This window comes from Macaca thibetana, chromosome 20 (genome assembly GCF_024542745.1).
Source record: "Macaca thibetana thibetana isolate TM-01 chromosome 20, ASM2454274v1, whole genome shotgun sequence".
NCBI lineage: Eukaryota > Metazoa > Chordata > Mammalia > Primates > Cercopithecidae > Macaca > Macaca thibetana.
Genome location: NC_065597.1, coordinates 49,410,879 through 49,428,556, shown reverse-complemented (window position 1 = coordinate 49,428,556; position 17,678 = coordinate 49,410,879). Strand labels below are relative to the sequence as shown.

Sequence of the window (17,678 nt, the reverse complement as noted above, 5' to 3'; positions counted from 1 at the left end):
GTCAGCTGCCTGGCCACTCTGGTGTAAAGCAGAGGTCATAGTACCTACCCCAAAGAGCTGTTGAAAGAATTAAATGAGGCCATGCACGGTGGCTCATGCCTGTAATCCCAGCACTTTGGGAGGCCAAAGTGGGCAGATCACTTGAGGTCAGGAATTCAAGACCAGCCTGGACAACACGGTGAAACCCCATCCCTACTAAAAATACAAAAATTAGCTGGGTGTGGTGGCGGGCGCCTATAATCCCAGCTACTCAGGAGGCTGAGGCAAAAGAATCGCTTAAACCCAGGAAGCAGAGGTTGCAGTGAGTTGAGATTGTGCCATTGCACTGCAGCCTGTGCCACAGAGCAAGACTCTGTCTCAAAAAAAAAAAAGAAAAAAAGAAAGAAAGAAAGAATTAAATGAAGCAAGGGGTATAAGAGTATACGGCTGTGAATGGAGTTCTGTGCATTATTCTATAAAGCTTAGTTGAATGTTCTAGCTGAGTAGAAATAAACACAAATTGAGTTACTCCGAGTTAGCCTGTTAGCCTTCCAGCTGGCTGGGCCACCCTGAAGAGATGGGGGAAATCCAACAGGATATTCAAGCTGGAGTTTGAGCCAGACGTTGTGCTAACTCCTCACATGGATCATCCCACTTGATTCTCAGAAGAATCCCACAAAGTGGATGCTGTTATCCCCATTTTACAGATGAAGAAATGGAGTCACTAAAAGGATCAGGAGCATGCCTGAGGCCCCACTGCCAGAAGGCCAGAGCTGGAATCTGAACCCAGAGCCTGGCTCTCAAAGCTCTGCATCTAAATCCAAGCTCTGCTACTGACCTGGAGCAAGTTTTGTTTTTGTTTTGCTTTGTTTTCAGACAGAGTCTGGCTCTGTCATTCAGGCTGGAGTGCAGTGGTGCAATCACAGCTCACCGCAGTCTCGATCTCCTTGGCTCAAGTGATCCTCCTGCCTCAGCCTCCCGAGTAGCTAGGACTACAGGTATGCACCACCACGCCTAGTTAATGTTTTGAGACAGAGTCTTGCTCTGTTGCCCAGGCTGGACGATCTCAGCTCACTGCAAGCTCCGCCTCCCAGGTTCACGCCATTCTCCTGCCTCAGCCTCCGGAGTAGCTGGGACTACAGGTGCCCACTACTACGCCTGGCTAAATTTTTTTGCATTTTTAGTAGACAGGGTTTCACCATGTTAACCAGGATGGTCTCGATCTCCTGACCTCGTGATCCGCCGGTCTCGGCCTCTCAAAGTGCTGGAATTACAGGCGTGAGCCACCATGCCCGGCCCATGCCTGGCTAATATTTCTTAACCTCTCTGAGCACAGCTTCCTGATCTGAAAAAAGGAGAAAAAGAAAGAGGAGGAGGAGGAAGAAGAAGAAGAAAGAAAGAGAGAGAAGGAAAGAAAAGAAAGAAGGAAGGAAGGAAGGAAGGAAGGAAGGAAGGAAGGAAGGAAGGAAGGAACGAAGGAAGGAAGGAAGGAAGGAAGGAAGGAAAGGAAAGAAGAAAAAGAAAGAAAGAAAGAAAGAAAGAAAGAAAGAAAGAAAGAAAGAAAGAAAGAAAGAAAGAAAGAAAGAAAGAAAGAAAGAAAGAAAGGAAGGGAGGGAGGGAGGGAAGGAAGGAAGAAAAGAAAGAAGGAAGGAAGGAAGGAAGAAAGAAAGAAAGAAAGAAAGAAAGAAAGAAAGAAAGAAAGAAAGAAAGAAAGAAAGAAAGAAAGAGAGAAAGAAAGGAGGGAAGGAAGGGAGGAAGGAAGGAAGGAAGGAAGGAAGGAAGGAAGGAAGGAAGGAAGGAAGGAAGGAAGGAAGGAAGGAAGGGAGGGAGGGAGGGAGGGAGGGAAAAAGGTTATCTGTGGGTTGTGTGATAACATGCATGAAAGGGGTGGGAATACTCAGTGAGTGCTTACTGTATAGGTCAGGACCAGACTAAGGGAAGCTGCCGCAGAGAGAGGACCCTATTTCTTAAGGGCTGGTATGCAGGAGGCATATTTAATATGCTCAGTCCATGGCAGCCACAAAGAGTTTTATCTCGGGGCCTCAATTTCCTCATCTGTTAAATGGAGCAAGTGGGACCGGCTCTCGGAGCCCTTTGCACTCTGACATTCTATGCATGAGCGTCAGACTACTTCCCTGGAACTAGAAGCACAACAAGAAGAAAGCAGAAGGAGGTGCCTGAGGCTGGAGGGCCTCAGAGAATCACAAGTGTCACCCCCGTGGTGTGATGGCCCTTTGTTCCTCCCAGCCCTACCTGGCCGACACTTACCTCACCCTTTCTTTTCACTGGATTTCACTCCTTCCCCACTCGAGGCTTGCTGGGGGAGTCTTTTCTATTTTATTAGTTCACCTGGGGACAGGAAGTAAAATGGCAAAGCCTAGGACTCTGCAGCCCCTACCCAGGTTCAGAGCCACCTCTGCCTCTTACAAAGCACATGATCTTAATTGGGCAAGATGATGTAAAGTTCCTGGGCCTCGGTTTCCCCAACCATAACCTAATGTAACAGCAGCACAACCTCTTCAACTTGTTGGGGAATCAAGTGGGCCTGGCATGTCACCAAAACAGAAATAAGGTTTTGGTATTCTTCTTCTTATTATTATTATTGTTGTTATTTTGAGACAGGCTCTCGCTCTGTTGCCCAGGTTGGAGTGCAGTGGCATGATATTGGCTCACTTCAACCTCCGCCTCCTGAATTCAAATGATTCTCCTGCCTCAGCCTCCCAAGTATCTGGGATTACAGGCACCCACCACCACGCCCAGCTAATTTTTGTATTTTTAGTAGAGACGTGATTCCACCATGTTGGCCAGGCTGGTCTTGAACTTCTGACCTCAGGTGATCCACCAACCTCAGCTCCCCAAAGTGCTGGGATTACAGGTGTGAACCACTGCACCTGATCTATTATTATTATTAATTTTTTTTGAGAAAAGATCTCACTCTATTACCGAGACTGGAATATGGTGGCTCAGTCATGGCTCACTACAGCCTTTACCTCCCGGGCTCAAGTGATCCTCCCACCTCAGCCTTCCGAGTAGCTGGGGCTACGGGCACGTGCCACCATGCCCCAGCTAATGTTTTATTTTTTGTAGAGACAGGGGTCTAGCTATGCTGCCCAGGCTGGTCTCTAACTCCTGGGTTCAAGCAGTCCTCCCACCTTGGCCTCTCAAAGTGCTGGGATTATAGGCATGAGCCACCACCCCTACTCTATCATTATTATTATTATTAATTTGAAAGCATCTTGAAAAAATAAACTGGCATACTAAAACTATCAGTTGACAGATATTACTGCTCAGGATGAGACTAAAATAATTAGACTTCTTCAGTGAATGAATGTGAACAGAAATAGTAAATGAGTGTGGTATGGGAGGCGGGTATGGCACACGGCCGAAATTGGGAAGGCAGTGTGAAATGAAAATGCAGAGCCCTTCGTTGAAAGATTATTAAGAATTTCTCAAGACAGTAGCCAAGTGTGGTGGTGCAAGCGTGTAGTCCCAGCTCTTCGGGAGGCTGAGGCGGGAGGATTGCTTGGGCCCAGAAGTTCGAGGTTACAGGGAGCTACAATTGCACCATTGCACTCCAGCCTGAATGATAGAGTGAGACCCCATCTCTAAAAAGTAAAAAGGAAACATGACAAAATAGGGTTCCAGATTCCCAGAATAACACGGGCAGTATGGTTTGGCAATGAGGTGCGAGTATAGACATGTATGAAGATGTTGTCTTATTTAACCCTATCTGTGAATTCCTGGGTCCCTCACACAGGTTGTTCACTGCCCAACCCTACGCCATTCATATAGATCAGTACAAATTGTGAGCCTTCGAGTTACATTACCATTTCTCACAGCACTAAAAAATACAAAAAAATAGCTAAGACCTGACAGAGCCATGTAGAATTTCAAATGACCACTGTTTACCCTTAACAGAGTCTATTCGCCATGGAGAAACTGTTTCCAATTACGAAACATGAAGGCTGGTCACCGTTTGGGGTTAATATAATGCTCTGTGAAACAGCGAGCAGGCAAGACTGCCCAAATACCTAATTACCTGGAAAGATAATCTTGAATAATTGGAATTAGAGCAACTAAAGCAATTATTAGATGTTGTGATCTCCAGGAGCAATCTTCCACCAGGCTTAGGGATTTAATCACCTTTAATAAGAGCACATAATTAGAGGAATCCAGAAATTCAGAAAAGAAAGTGGCAGAACCAGCACTTCAAAATTAAGGAGGTGGGAGGGCCAGGTGTGTTTCTCGAGCAGATACGTCTCGAGGGATGGCTGGGAAGGAAGGGTGGGTGGCAGGGCAGGCTTGAAAACCTCGGAAGCCTAGAGGCTGAGCCTGACTCTGACCTAAACCTGCTGTGTGACCTTGAGCAAGGCAGTTGACCTCTCTGGGCTCTCCCTTCCTTCCACCCTTCAGTCGCTCGGTTATGTCCACAGAGCATCTGCCAGGTTCCCAGCACTGAGATATTCAGTGTCGCCTTTTGCACAGGCTGTTCATTCTACAGCTCTGTCCTCTGACACCCCTCATGCATGAGGAGGAATTGCACTCTGTCTTTGAGATGCTTCCAAAATGGCGTTCCTCCACTCAATCTTCCTAGACTGCCATCACACCGCAGCCCTCTGTCTCCCCTCAAGGACTGTGACTCTGGATCCCCTCTTCTGCCTTCCCACTAGAAGATGAGCTCTTCAAGAACAGAGCAAGGTTAGGGATGGTTCTCTCCCTGCCCTATTTCCTGACACACACCCTGGCATCAAGGGATACTGACGACTGGCCCAAGGCAAGGTGGACAAAAGTCACTACAGCCCACTCCTGAAAGCGAGGTCGCAGTCTGCCCTGCCTCCGAGAATTAACTGGTATCAGGTGAGCCAGCCTCTGCCGTGAGTTGATGGACAATAGCCAGGCATCATAGGAAGATTCTAGAGCTCCACGAGGGAGCAGGGCCATTCAGATGGTGGACAGTTCCCAACCTGGGCCGGAGGGCTGGAAGTATTATCGCCATACTATCTGGGAATGGCAGGTGAGGAGTAATGGAGTGTGACCAGTATTCTGCCGCTCTGTGCCTTGAAGTATCTGTCTCTTTGAAATGGAAAGAATCACAGCTTCCACGTTTCTGGGCCCTGAACCACCAGGAGGTACCCAGTCCCCCGGGAGCATCGAGTGAGATTAATGGATGCAGTCTGGGGATGAGGGAGGGCTTTGTGGAGGCAGGACCTTTGAGTTGGCTCATGAAGGTTGATGGAGGGTTCCCCAGACAGCCAGGCGTGTAAAGAGCATTTGGGATTAACCCTCAGGCACAAAGAGGCTCCAGCCACCTGGCGTCTTCTGGCTGCAGCCAGCAGGTTGACCTGTTTTTAGCTCAGATGTCAGTTCGGGCAGCTGTGGAAGCAGCTGTGGACAGGGGCTCCCCTCTCTGCTCAGCATGCTCTGATCTATGCACGTTTCAGTTCTATGACATAAATCAATAAAATGCACTAAATAAATTAAGTGAGCAGCAGAATTGTAAATCGATTTCAGGCGGAGAACAGAGAGGTTGAGGGAACCAACAAGAGACTATTATAGGAATTTAAGTGAGAAATGACTCACGCAAGACTCAGGAGTGTGGCCATGGAGCCAACCACATTGTTACACATCCCTGAAATATTAAACAAATGAAACCTACAAGCTTTGGAGATTGTTTCACAAAAATTGCTGGCTGGTAGCTGCCAGAAATCCCAGGGCACCGAGAAACAGGGGCAGGGAGCAGGGACGACTTAAAACACAGCTCAACCCAGGTGGGTCAGAGATCACAGCTTCAGGAGTCAGATCCAGGTTGCTAAGCCCAAATGGGTCACCCAGTATCTATAACCTGGCGCCTATTCATTCATTCATTCATTCATTCATTCATTCATTCAGCAAACCTTTACTAAATTCTTGCTCTGTACCAGCCCCTTCTGGGACACAGGCGCCACAAAAACAAGATGCAGTGCTTGTGTTGAGGGACTGTCCAGCCTGCGGTAGGAGGTCACCACAACACAGCGGGATCAGTGCTCAGAGGACCAGTCACTGTGAGTAGGTTCCTCTGGGGATTTAGGAATAGCTTTTCACAAAAGGTCATTTCTAAGCTGGGTTTTGAAGGATGAATATAAGTTTGCAAAGCAAACAAGAGGTAGTAAAGGCAAGTCAGACAGAGGGAACAGCATATGAGAAGGCACAGAAGCATGAGAGGTGATGGAGAGTTTGGGGGAAATGGATGTGTGCAGAGAATCAGGACTGGAGCACAGGATTCATTCACGTAAGGGGTTGTAGGAGTCAGGGATTGAAAAGTCAGACAAGAACTAGACTGTGCTGGCCCATAAATGCGGGGTCAAAATGCCCTGTATATGTTTGAGAGCCATGCAAAGGTTTTTAGCAGGGGCCTGATGTAACTGGATTTTCATTTTAGAAAGATAATTTGAAATTCAGCATAGGAAATATTTTTCTTTCCTTTTTAGCGAAGTGTGTAACACGCATACAGAAAAGTGCCTATATCCTAAGCGTGCAGCTTGGTGAACTTCCGTTAAACTGAACACATACACATAATTAGCACTCAGATCAAGAAACAGAACGCTGCCAGCTGCCAAGCCCTCCGCGAGTTCCCTTTCGGTTATACCTTCTCTGCAAGGGCAACCACTGACCCGACTTCTAACAACACAGACGGGGCTTCTGTATTTTCCAGTTTTATAGGAATACAATCATATGGAATGTGTTCTTTTGAATGCAGTTTCTTTTACCTAACATCCATGTTGTGAGTAGTCGTATTTCTTTTCTTCTTTTCTTTTTCTTTTAGAGACAGGGTCTCACTATGTCATCGAGCCTGGATTGCAGAATGATTACAGCTCACTGCAGCCTCCACCTCCTGGGCTCAAGTGATCCTCCTGCCTCAACCTCCCAAGTAGCTGGGAGTACAGTGTGGGCTCATTTTTAAAATTTTTATAGAGATAGGGTCTTGCTGTGTTGCCCAGCCTGGTCTCAAATTCCTGGCCTCAAGCGATCTTCCCACCTTGGCCTCCCAAAGCACTAGGATTACAGTTATGAGGCACCATGCCTGGCTGTACATTGTTCATTCTCGCTGCTGTATAGTTTTCCATTAGGTGTGTTGATAAGCATTGAGGAATGGATTTTAAGAAGCACAGACTGGAGTCTGGGAGGCCAACTGAGAGATGATTGCCATGGCAAGAGAGATGTGATGAGAAGCAGAAAGGGGCTGTGGCAGTGGAGATAGAGAAGACGCACCAATGCAAAAGATATTTAGGAGACAGACCGGGTGCGTTGGCTCATGCTTGTAATCCCAGCACTTCGGGAGGCCAAGGCGGGCAGGTCACTTGAAGTCAGGAGTTCGAGACCAGCCTGGCCAACATGGTTGAAACCTCACCTCCACTAAAAATACAAAAATTAGCCAGGCATGGTGGTGCATGCCTGTAATCCCAGCTACTCGGAAGGCTGAGGCAAGAGAATTGCTGGTACCCAGGAGGCAGAGGCTACAGTGAGCAGAGATAGCACCACCGCACTCCAGCCTAGGCAACAGAGCAAGACTATAGCCCGAAAAAACAAACAAACAAACAAACAAACAAAGATATTTATGAAACAAAAGAAACTGAACTTGTCAAATAATTGAATTTGGAAAGAGTTGAGGTGACCTTCTGGTTCCTGGCTTGGGAATCAGGGCAGATAATGGTGAAGACAGGACAATGGATAAAGAAGGGTGAAGTGTTTTCTATTGTGGACCAGCTGAGTTTGCAGTCCCTGGGGACACTCAGGAGGAAGTGTCCAGGAGGCAGTTGGAGGTGGAATCTAGAGCTCAGGAGAAAGACCTGGATTTACAAAGTCAAACCTGGGATTGAACATGGGACTGAACCAAAGGCCACTGCTCTCTTTCAATACCGCCAATCATTACAGTTAAGGAATAAGAAAGTCATAAATCCTCAGAACAAAGAGGATATGACAGGAGATAACAATAGAAAAAAAAAGATGGCAGCAACATTTTAAAAGCTAGAAATTTCATGGACAGCTGGTTAATGAGTTAGCAGATAGGAGAAGGCTGGAAGTTGACTATCTGCATGGAGGAAGCCAGAGGAAACTTCAGAAAATCCTTGGAATGGAGGAACCAGGCCCAGCTGAGCTCCATACTGAAAACCAAGAATTAAGTGAAAGTCTACATATGTGCCACTGAGATACCTCCCAGGCCCCCCATTTGATTCCCAGAATGCTGGTGGCTGAGTTTATTAGTACACTGGAGATGGGAGAGTTCCTCTTGCAGGACACTGATCAGTGATAGAGAAAAAGCCTCGTGACAGCGGGTATGGGTTGCCCAGATGAACTTTTTGTTTTGTTTCATTTTGTTTTTGAGGCAAGGTCTTGCCCTGACACCCAGGCTGGAGTGCAGTGGTACAATCCTAGCTCACTGCAGCCTTGAACTCCCCGGCTCAAGTAATCCTCCCACTTCAGCCTTCTAAGTAGCTGGGACTGCAGGTGCACACCACCATGTCCAGCTAATTTTATTTTTAAATTTTTTGTAGAGACAGGGGTCTCACTATGTCACCCAGGCTGGTCTGGAACTCCTGGCCTCAAGCAATCCTCCTGCCTCAGCCTCCCAAAAGTGCTGAGATCACAAACGTGAGCCATCATGAACTTTCTGGATGAGGGATTTATAACCCAGATGATTGGGAAGTCCATTGGCCAATATTCTCCCCATTTCCACTTCACCTTGGCCTTCAAAATAGTAAGTTCGCACCTCACTCTTAAACATGAACATCAGATGTTTAAGGAAAACAATATAAAAGACAGAGGTTGAAATTAAAATAAAATAGGCAAAAGAACTTGGAAGAAACAGAGACATTAAAGGATAGAGAAGCAAACTTAAAAAAAATTAATATCCTTGGAGAAATATGAGAAGATATTGTGTCCATAAAACAAAATCAGGAGACTATAAAAAGAGAACATTCCTATAACAAGAAAAAGCTCTTAAAATTAAAACTATGACTATAGAAATGTTAAAAGTAGAGTGGCTGATTGAAAGATAAAAACTGAATAAATATCTGCGGAATAAATAAAAAAGCAAACAAAAATGAAAATGGAAAATAAAAAAAGTGAGAACAGAAAATAAGATATTAAAAGCTTCCAGAGAGGGGAAAATAATCAGATCACACAAAAGGATCAGAATAACATTGAACTTCTCAACAACACTGGAGTCTGGAAGACAAGGGAGCGGCCAATCCTTTCCAAATTTTGTGGGAAAATTATTTCCAACTTAAAATATTATACCCAGCAAAGCATCTAGTCAAGTGTGACAGAGGAATAAAAACAACATGAGACATAAAGGGTCTCAACCATGCTCTGTTTCTCAGGAAGTTACTGGAAGATATTTTTCCTCAAAATGAGGAAGTAACCCAGAAAGAAGACTACCTGGGATCCAGGAAGCACTGGAGCCAACACGAGAGAGGGGAGGAAATTTCAAAATAATGGTAAAAAGGGCTTCCAGAATAACGGCCCTAGATAATCATTGAGTCAAAATGGGGCTGGAGGTCAAAAGACTCCATAGGAGAAGAGGAACGAAGGAAGGAAGGAAGGAAGGAAGGAAGAAGGAAGGAAGGAAGGAAGGAAGGAAGGAAGGAAGGAAGGAAGGAAGGAAGAGGGGAAGGGGGGAAGTGGGGAAGGAAGGAAGGGAGGAAGGGAGGGAGGGAGGGAGGGAGGGAGGGAGGGATGGAAAGGAGGAAGTGTTACTATAATTAGTCAGTTGTCTTTGAAGACATTGAGCGAACATTTACAGATTTGCCAATAATTTGCAAAAAGGATGAACAGTTTTCTTTTGAAACTAGAAAGTTTAATGATAGTTGGTTAACTGGAAGGTTTCATGATAGTTAATAGTTATCCATTTTTAACCAGAAAGTTGGCCAAAGGCTGTACACATAAAATAGTTCTTCAATCTCAGAACAGGAAGAAGTAATAGACCATTTAGCAGCCTGATGCTAACCAGGTTACAGATGAATATTCAAATATTTAGGTCACTTTGGGAGAAATAAAGATCCTGACAATGACCAGGGGAGACCTTGACAAGCAAATTAATGAGTCTCACACTCATGACCAGAAATCCAGCCAGACTGGCCCCAGCTGCCACCCATCCTTGAGACCTATGGTCAGAGTCCAGGTGTGGTCACTTAAATTATTGATCAGCAAATGTTCACTCCAAACACCCCACCCATTCCTCCATGTGAGCAGTATACTTCTTGCCCCATTGATGTTGGACTTGGCCATGGGACTGGCTGTGGCCAATGGCATGTTGGTGGATATGATCCAAACAAAGGTTTAAAATGTGCTTGTGCAGTTGGCTCCCCATCGTGCATTTCTCTCATTACCATGAAAAAATCTCCCCCAAGCACCTACTATCTCCTCTACCTGAACAGACACAAGTGGGGCAGATTGAGCCCAGCCTATATCCTGGAACCAAGCCTTCCAACATGAGCTAAACCCAAGAAAACCCACAGATGGCCGGGCGCGGTGGCTCAAGCCTGTAATCCCAGCACTTTGGGAGGCCGAGACGGGTGGATCACGAGGTCAGGAGATCGAGACCATCCTGGCTAACCCGGTGAAACCCCGTCTCTACTAAAAAATACAAAAAACTAGCCGGGCGAGGTGGCGGGCGCCTGTAGTCCCAGCTACTCGGGAGGCTGAAGCAGGAGAATGGCGTGAACCCGGGAGGCGGAGCTTGCAGTGAGCCGAGATTGCGCCACTGCACTCCAGCCTGGGTGACAGAGCGAGACCCCGTCTCAAAAAAAAAAAAAAAAAAAAAAAGAAAAAAAGAAAACCCACAGACATGTGAGAAAAAAAAAATGGTGAGAATGCCACTGAGCTGTGTGATAGCTCATTACACAACATTACTGTGCGTCTCACTGACCAATGCACCAGGTTTTAAGATTATCCTGTGGGTCGCAATTACTTGGTAGGAGACTCTTGCCCTGGTGAATAAATGACTGAGGTTTTGAGAGACAAAGGAAGCCTTGAGGAGGAAGACAAGGAAGTAGGAGAAACTTTTCTCTGCATGTTCAGTATCAAGTTCACAACATCAACTGGGTGCAGTGGCTCACGCCTGTAATCCCAGGACATTGGGAGGCCGAGGCAGTTGGATCACCTGAGGCCAGGAGGTCGAGACCAGCCTGGCTAACATGGCGAAACCCAGTCTCTACTAAAAATACAAAATAGCTGGACGTGGTGGCACACACCTGCAGTCCCAGCTACTTGGGAAGCTAAGTCAGGAGAATCGCTTGAACCCAGGAGGCAGAGGTTGCAGTGAGCCAAGATAGCACCACTGCACTCCAGCCTAGGTGACAGAGCAAGACTCCACCAAAAATAATAATAATAATAATTCATAACATGGAGGCATTGCTGTTGATCTGTGTTTGTACATTTCATCTTTGTAAGTTGCTCGGGCATCTTTGATCAGTTTCTTCTTCTCTGCCTGGCACAATCTACTGTGCGGACCTTTGTTATACTGCTTATTATACTGTCTTGCCAGTGGTACTCCAATGCTGAGCTAGGACTTGGAGGCCCAGAGGTAAATAAGAAATTATGCTACCCACCGAGGGCCCTGGGCTTGTGAGGGAGAGAGAGATGTGCACAAGTCACTGTTATTCAGCTACAATACGACACAGAACACTCAAGTACAGTTCAGCTAGGGAGCCTGGTTTAAACACATGTCAATATACATGATAGTCCATGTTGCACTGCTATAAATACCTGAGGCTGGGTAATTTACAAAGAAGAGGTTTATTTGGCTCACAGTTCTGCAGGCTGTACAAGCATGGTGCCAGCATCTGCTTGGTTTCTGGTGAGGCTTCAGGAAGCTTTTACTCATGGTGGAAGATGGAGGGGGAGAAGGCATGTCACGTGGCAAGAAACAGAGTGAGAAAGAGAGGGGAGGAGGTGCCAGGCTCTTCTAAATAGCCAGCTCCAGTGTGAACCAATGCAGTGAGAATTCAGTCACTACCAAGGGGAAGGTACCAAACCATTCACGAGAGATCCACCCCCATGACTCAAAGACTTCCCACTGGGCCCCACCTCCAGCATTGAAGGTCACAGTTCAAAATGAGATTTAGAGGGGACACAGTTCAAACTATATCAGTCACAGGCCAGGCATGGTGGCTTACTCCGGTAATCCCAGTACTTTGGAGGCCGAGGCGGGCAGATCCACCTGAGGTCAGAAGTTCAAGATCAGCCTGACCAACTTGGTGAAACCCTGTCTCTACTAAAAATACAAAAATTAGCCATGCATAGTGTTGAGTGCCTGTAATCCCAGCTACTTGGAAGGCTGAGGCAAGAGAATCGTTTGAACCGGGGAGGTGGAGGTTGCAGTGAGCCGAGATCATGCCACTGCACTCCAGCCTGGGCAACAAGAGACAAAAGTGAGACTCCATCTCAAAAAAAAAAAAAAAAAAAGACTATGTCAGTCACCATGCGATGGAATATCCTACACCTGTTTCAAGATAAGGATGAGTTCTGTGTACTGACATGAGAAACAATCCATGATTTTATGTATCAAATATATGTACGTACATACATGTGTGTGTATGTATACATTTTTTTCAAGAACTGTTAAACCAAACCATTCATATTAAATACCCAAGGGTGGGTTTATAAGAGACTTTCATCTGTAATTTACACACTTGGGGTTATCAAAATTTCTTTTTCTATTTTTTAAGATGGAGTCTTGCTCTGTTGCCCAGGCTGGAGTGCAATGGCGCAATTTCGGCTCACTATAACCTCCACCTCCCAGTTCAAGCCATTCTCCTGCCTCAGCCTCCCAAGTAGCTGGGACTACAGGCGCATGCCACCATACCCAGTTAATTTTTGTATTTTTAGTGGAGACGGGGTTTCACCATGTTGGCCAGGATGGTCTCAAACTCCTGATCTCAGGTGATCTGCCCGCCTCAACCTCCCAAAGTGCTAGGATTACAGGCATGAGCCACCGCACCTGGCCAGGGTTGTTAAAATTTCTATAACAAATGTGTATAATCATGACACTGTGATATAATAAAATAAAAACCATATATTTGATCTCATGGTTCTTGGCAAACAGCTACTAAAGCCCTTGAAACCTCTGGAGTGATGAGAGTGCCTTACGTGTGCTAATGAACTGGCTGGTGGTTGGGGTTTCCTAGGTAGCTTCAGGATAGGGGTTCACTTGTCCAGGCGCAGTGGCTCATGCCTGTAATCCCAACACTTTGGGAGTCCGATGCAGGAGCATCGCTTGAGTCCAGGAGTTTGAGACCAGTCTGGGCAACATGAGAAAACCCCGTCTCTACTAATAATACAAAAAAAAAAAAAAAGAAAATTAGCTGGGCATGGTGGCGCACACCCGTAATCCCAGCTACCCGGGAGGCTGAGGCTGGAGAATCACTTGAACCTGGGAGGTGGAGGTTACAGTGAGCCAAGATCGTACCACTGCACTCCAGCCTGGGCAACAGAGTGAGACTGTGCCAAGAAAAGAAGAGACGAGACGAGACGAGATTAGATGAGAAGAGATGAAAAGAGACGAGAAGAGAGAAAGAGAAAGAAAGAAAGAGAGAAAGAGAGAAAAAGAAAGAAAGAAAGAAAGAAAGAAAGAAAGGAAGGAAGGAAGGAAGGAAGGAAGGAAGGAAGGAAGGAAGGAAGGAAGGAAGGAAGGAAGGAAGGGAAGGAAGGAAAGAAAGAAAGAGAGAGAGAGAAAGAGCAGAAGGGAGGAAGGGAGAAAGGGAGAAAGAAAGAAAAAGTGACCATTTGGGCACCAGGCTGGGGAGTGTTGGTGTGCACCTGCAGTCCCAGCTACTCAGGAGGCTGAGGCAGAAGGATTGCTTGAGCCCAAGAGTTCAAGGCTGCAGTGAGCTATGATCGCACCACTGCACTACAGATTGGGCAACAGAGCAAGACCCCATCTCAAAATATAAAATAAAGATCATAAAGGATACCAAGCAAATCAGGGGGCAATAATGAAAGAAGGTAACCACTTACAAGATTGTGGCAGGAATCCAGATTTTAAAAATGGTTGTGGTTTAGGTTAGCATAAAACAAAAAAGACATTTCCCATGTAAAACACAAAACTAGAATAGTCAGGCAAACGAAGAAAAATGTGTGATGCTATGGTAAGAAACTGATGACAGACAAATATTTTGCCAGGAGGGAGAGGGTAGGTGAACAGGGGACAAGAGGGTATTGGAGAAAATGGGAATGGGGAAGTGGCATTTGAGAAGAGCCTGGAAATCTTGAAATCATGCCCACGGTTTGCCAGGTAGCGGGAGCTGGAGGCAGGAAGGGAAGCACTCACCGGACCTCAGCTGATAAAGCGGGTACAGATATCCCCCAGGCCTCAGAAGCCCTAAGCTTTTCAGCAGGAGAACCAGGCATTTAAGAGCCAGACTGTTCAGGTTCAAATCCCAGTTCCCCCATTTTCCAGCTGTGTGGTCGCTCTGTGCCTCAGTTTCCTCCCCTGTAAAAGGAGGATTATAGGAGCCAACGTGTGCCAAGTTCTCAGCATAGCACCTGGCACACAGTAAGTACAATATGAAAGTCAGTTAGGGCCAGTGTCGTGATTAGCATATGTGGCAGATCAGAAAGATACCAGGAGGGAGGTCCCAGAGGGAGCCGGTGCAGGAGCCATAACCTAAGGAAAGAGTATTCATTGGGTGAGAACACAGCTGGGTGTGGACATCCAACTCTGCACTCCCAGTGTGGCTGGGAACAAGTCCCTCGTCTCTCTGGCTTCGGATTCTTCTGTGAAACGGAGAAGCTGAGTGTGGTGGGGAGAAAATGGATGGGTCTGAGGGTGTCATGTTACTGCCTGTGTCTACTGGAAGGGCTGGGCCCATATACATGGGGAGAGGCCACATGGGCTGCCTTGGACCAATGGCTGCCAACCCCAAGCGAGAGCTACAGTGTTTGAGAGACAGCGAGTACATGAAAATCATTCAGCACCTCAGTGGCAAAGCCAGCCCACTCAGCCTCCTTGTAAACATTTTTATATACACAGCCAGAAGGTTCTCGGCATGGCTGCCAAGCCCTAAAAGTAAAATCACAAGGCCAGTAAAACACAAAGATACGACCTCTTTGGGGCTCTTGTAAAAGCAGCAAAATAAAGGCCTGATGCCTTCTGGAGGCGCACAGGCCACCCACCTGCCACTGTACACAGACATGCACACACACACGTACTCACATTCACACATGCACTCACACGGGCACATAACCCGTGTGTGCTCACCCTAGAACGCACCTGTGCTTATGCACACATGGGCACACAAGGCACCTGCACTCACATATGCACGCATGTGTGTATGCATGTGTACACGCCCCCATGCCCACATTCACACACCCTCACCCTGCTCATCCACAGGCATGCATGCGTACACACACATAGCAGCAGCTGCTTGTGCACACGCATGCTCACCCTCACCCGGGACACATGCATACATGCATGTACACACACACAGGCCCTGCTTTCTGGAAGCCAGATTTGGAGCAAAGTTGACCCAGGAGCTCCAAGGCCTTGGGAATTATGGGATGCACATCCCAGAGGGCTGCAGACAGTGGAGAGGTGTGAAGCGCGGGCCTGGATTTCACCCAGCTCTGCCCCTCATGAGGTGTGAGACCTAAGTGACTTCATCTCTCTAAGTCTTGGTTTCCTCATCTGTCAGGTGGCAGTGAAAATGACAGCCCCTTCCTCACGGGGTTGTGGGGAGGTTTCTCAGTTGATGCTTGTAATGTGCTTGGCACTGTATCCGGCACATAGTAACTGTTCAACAAATAGCAGCCATGCAGTGGTCGTATTATTGTATTTTCCAGTGATCTCAATTTGGAAGCTGTGGCTTAAGCTGCACAGCAAAATGTTTCAGAGATGGCCATATATAGCAATTAAACAGGACACAGCCATGGGGACATCAAAGAAATGGAGGAGGCGGTCCTGACTGTAGAGAGGGGGCAGGGAGTCCTTGTCGCTTTCTGGGAACTGAGGGCCCAGTGGGTTCCCTGTCTCTTGCCCCTCAACTTCACCAGCTCCACTTGATTGGAGCGCTCCAAGGAGACGGTGTCTGCAAAATAGAATGTCACCAGCTTCTGGAACATGTGGTGCCCTTCTGCCTCAGTTTCCCCTCCCTGACTCCCAAGCCCAGAGCCCTCTCTTAATCTCCAGGCTATCTGAAGAGACATGCATACCTGTTTCACTCTTGGCAGCCTATCTCCTGGGTGGCAGAGGGTAGGCAGGTGGGGAGGCAGCCACACTCCCCCATGTCCCTAAGGCAAGCTCTCCTCCTGTGTCCATTCTCTCATTCTTCCACAATAACAAAATCCCTGACTTTCATCTAGGCACAGCATTGCCCAGGATAAAGACCACATTTCCCAGCCTCCCTTCCAGTTGGGTGTGACCATGTGACTAGTTCTGGTCAAGGAGATATATGCCGGTGTTGTAGGATAACTTCTGGGAACCTTAGAGTTTGCCCTTCCTGCATCCTGCTGCCTGGAATGCAGATGCAATGACTGGTGCTCTGGCAGCCATCTTAGACCATGAAGAAAAAGGAAATGGGACAACAGAGAGGGCAGCAGGGGCCAGGATCCTGAGGACTTCACGGAGCAGACCTACCTTGGATTGCCTACTTCCAAACTTTTACAAAAGAGATAAATTTCTCCATTGAAATCAGTTATTTAGGGTCACTATTACTTGCAACTAAACCTAATCCTGACTGCTATCCCCCTACTCAAGCTGTGCCCTGCTCCTGATAATCCAGTCACTGCCTTGCACAGCTCTGAACATCTCTGTGGGCTCAGAGCCTCTGCTGTCAGGCTCTGAACACCACTGAGACCTCTCTAGATGGTAGCATCCAATCAGACTGGCCCTCCCCACACCTGTGAGATGACAAAGGCCAGGCACCTGGCTTCCCTCCTCTAAGGTCAAATCCTACAACTGGAGGCAAACCCCAACACCGGTCTTGCCTGAACCAAACGTCCACACCCCCATCATCCCTCCCACAGTCCCAGCATGCACTGGACGGAATGGAAGGGTGGTGACCCTCAGGACTACTCCGTCAGGCAGGGAGGGCAGGCAGTCCCCATTCACCAACCTCTCCCACTCTACTGAGAGCTCAAGAAACTCAGGGCTTTGCAACAGGGTGTCTGGCTTCCAGGACCCTGTTGCCCAGGGATGCTGAAGGAGACGCTTTGTCATAGGGCTTTGGGGAGCCACCAAGGCAGGAAAGATGTCCCCAGAGAGGGCGGAGCTGCCACAGCTGAGCTGGGGCCACACTCACCTTTCTCCGACGCCGGGGCCAGGTCAATGAAGCTGCGACATTTTTCACCTTTGAAAAGAAGAGAAGCGTTTTCAGAATGTGAGAGGACACGTGGGCTTCCGAGGTTTGCCTGCCCCCGTCCCACGAGCCCTGGAGCAAGCCAGTGTCTCTGACCCAAGCCCAGTGACATCTTTCTCCAACCCTGATTCCTAGACGCCCAACGTCCCAGGAGCGTGGATGGCGAAACTGCCAACTCTCCCACCTCCTGACCCCATCCATCCAGGCCCATTGCTTCCACCTCGGCGATAGCAACTGGGTCCCCTTCCACAGCCTCCCCCCAGAATCCACGCTGCTCCACACTGGCCTCCCCGGGCCTCCACTCTGGCCCCTCTCCAATTCATTCTCCACGCTGCAGCTGAAGGGGTCATTTCAAAACACAGCTCT

General features: G+C 47.6%; 1 protein-coding gene across 3 annotated transcripts in view; it reads right to left on the bottom strand.

Moving 5' to 3' along the window:
• The window catches only part of GSG1L (GSG1 like), a 272,422-nt gene that overhangs the window by 155,480 nt on the left and 99,264 nt on the right, over positions 1 to 17,678 (bottom strand). For all 3 annotated transcript variants that reach the window (XM_050773981.1, XM_050773982.1, XM_050773983.1), the window contains exon 2: positions 17,256 to 17,303. In XM_050773981.1, coding sequence (XP_050629938.1) covers positions 17,256 to 17,303 — 48 coding nt within the window. The remainder of the gene's footprint in view (positions 1 to 17,255; positions 17,304 to 17,678) is intronic.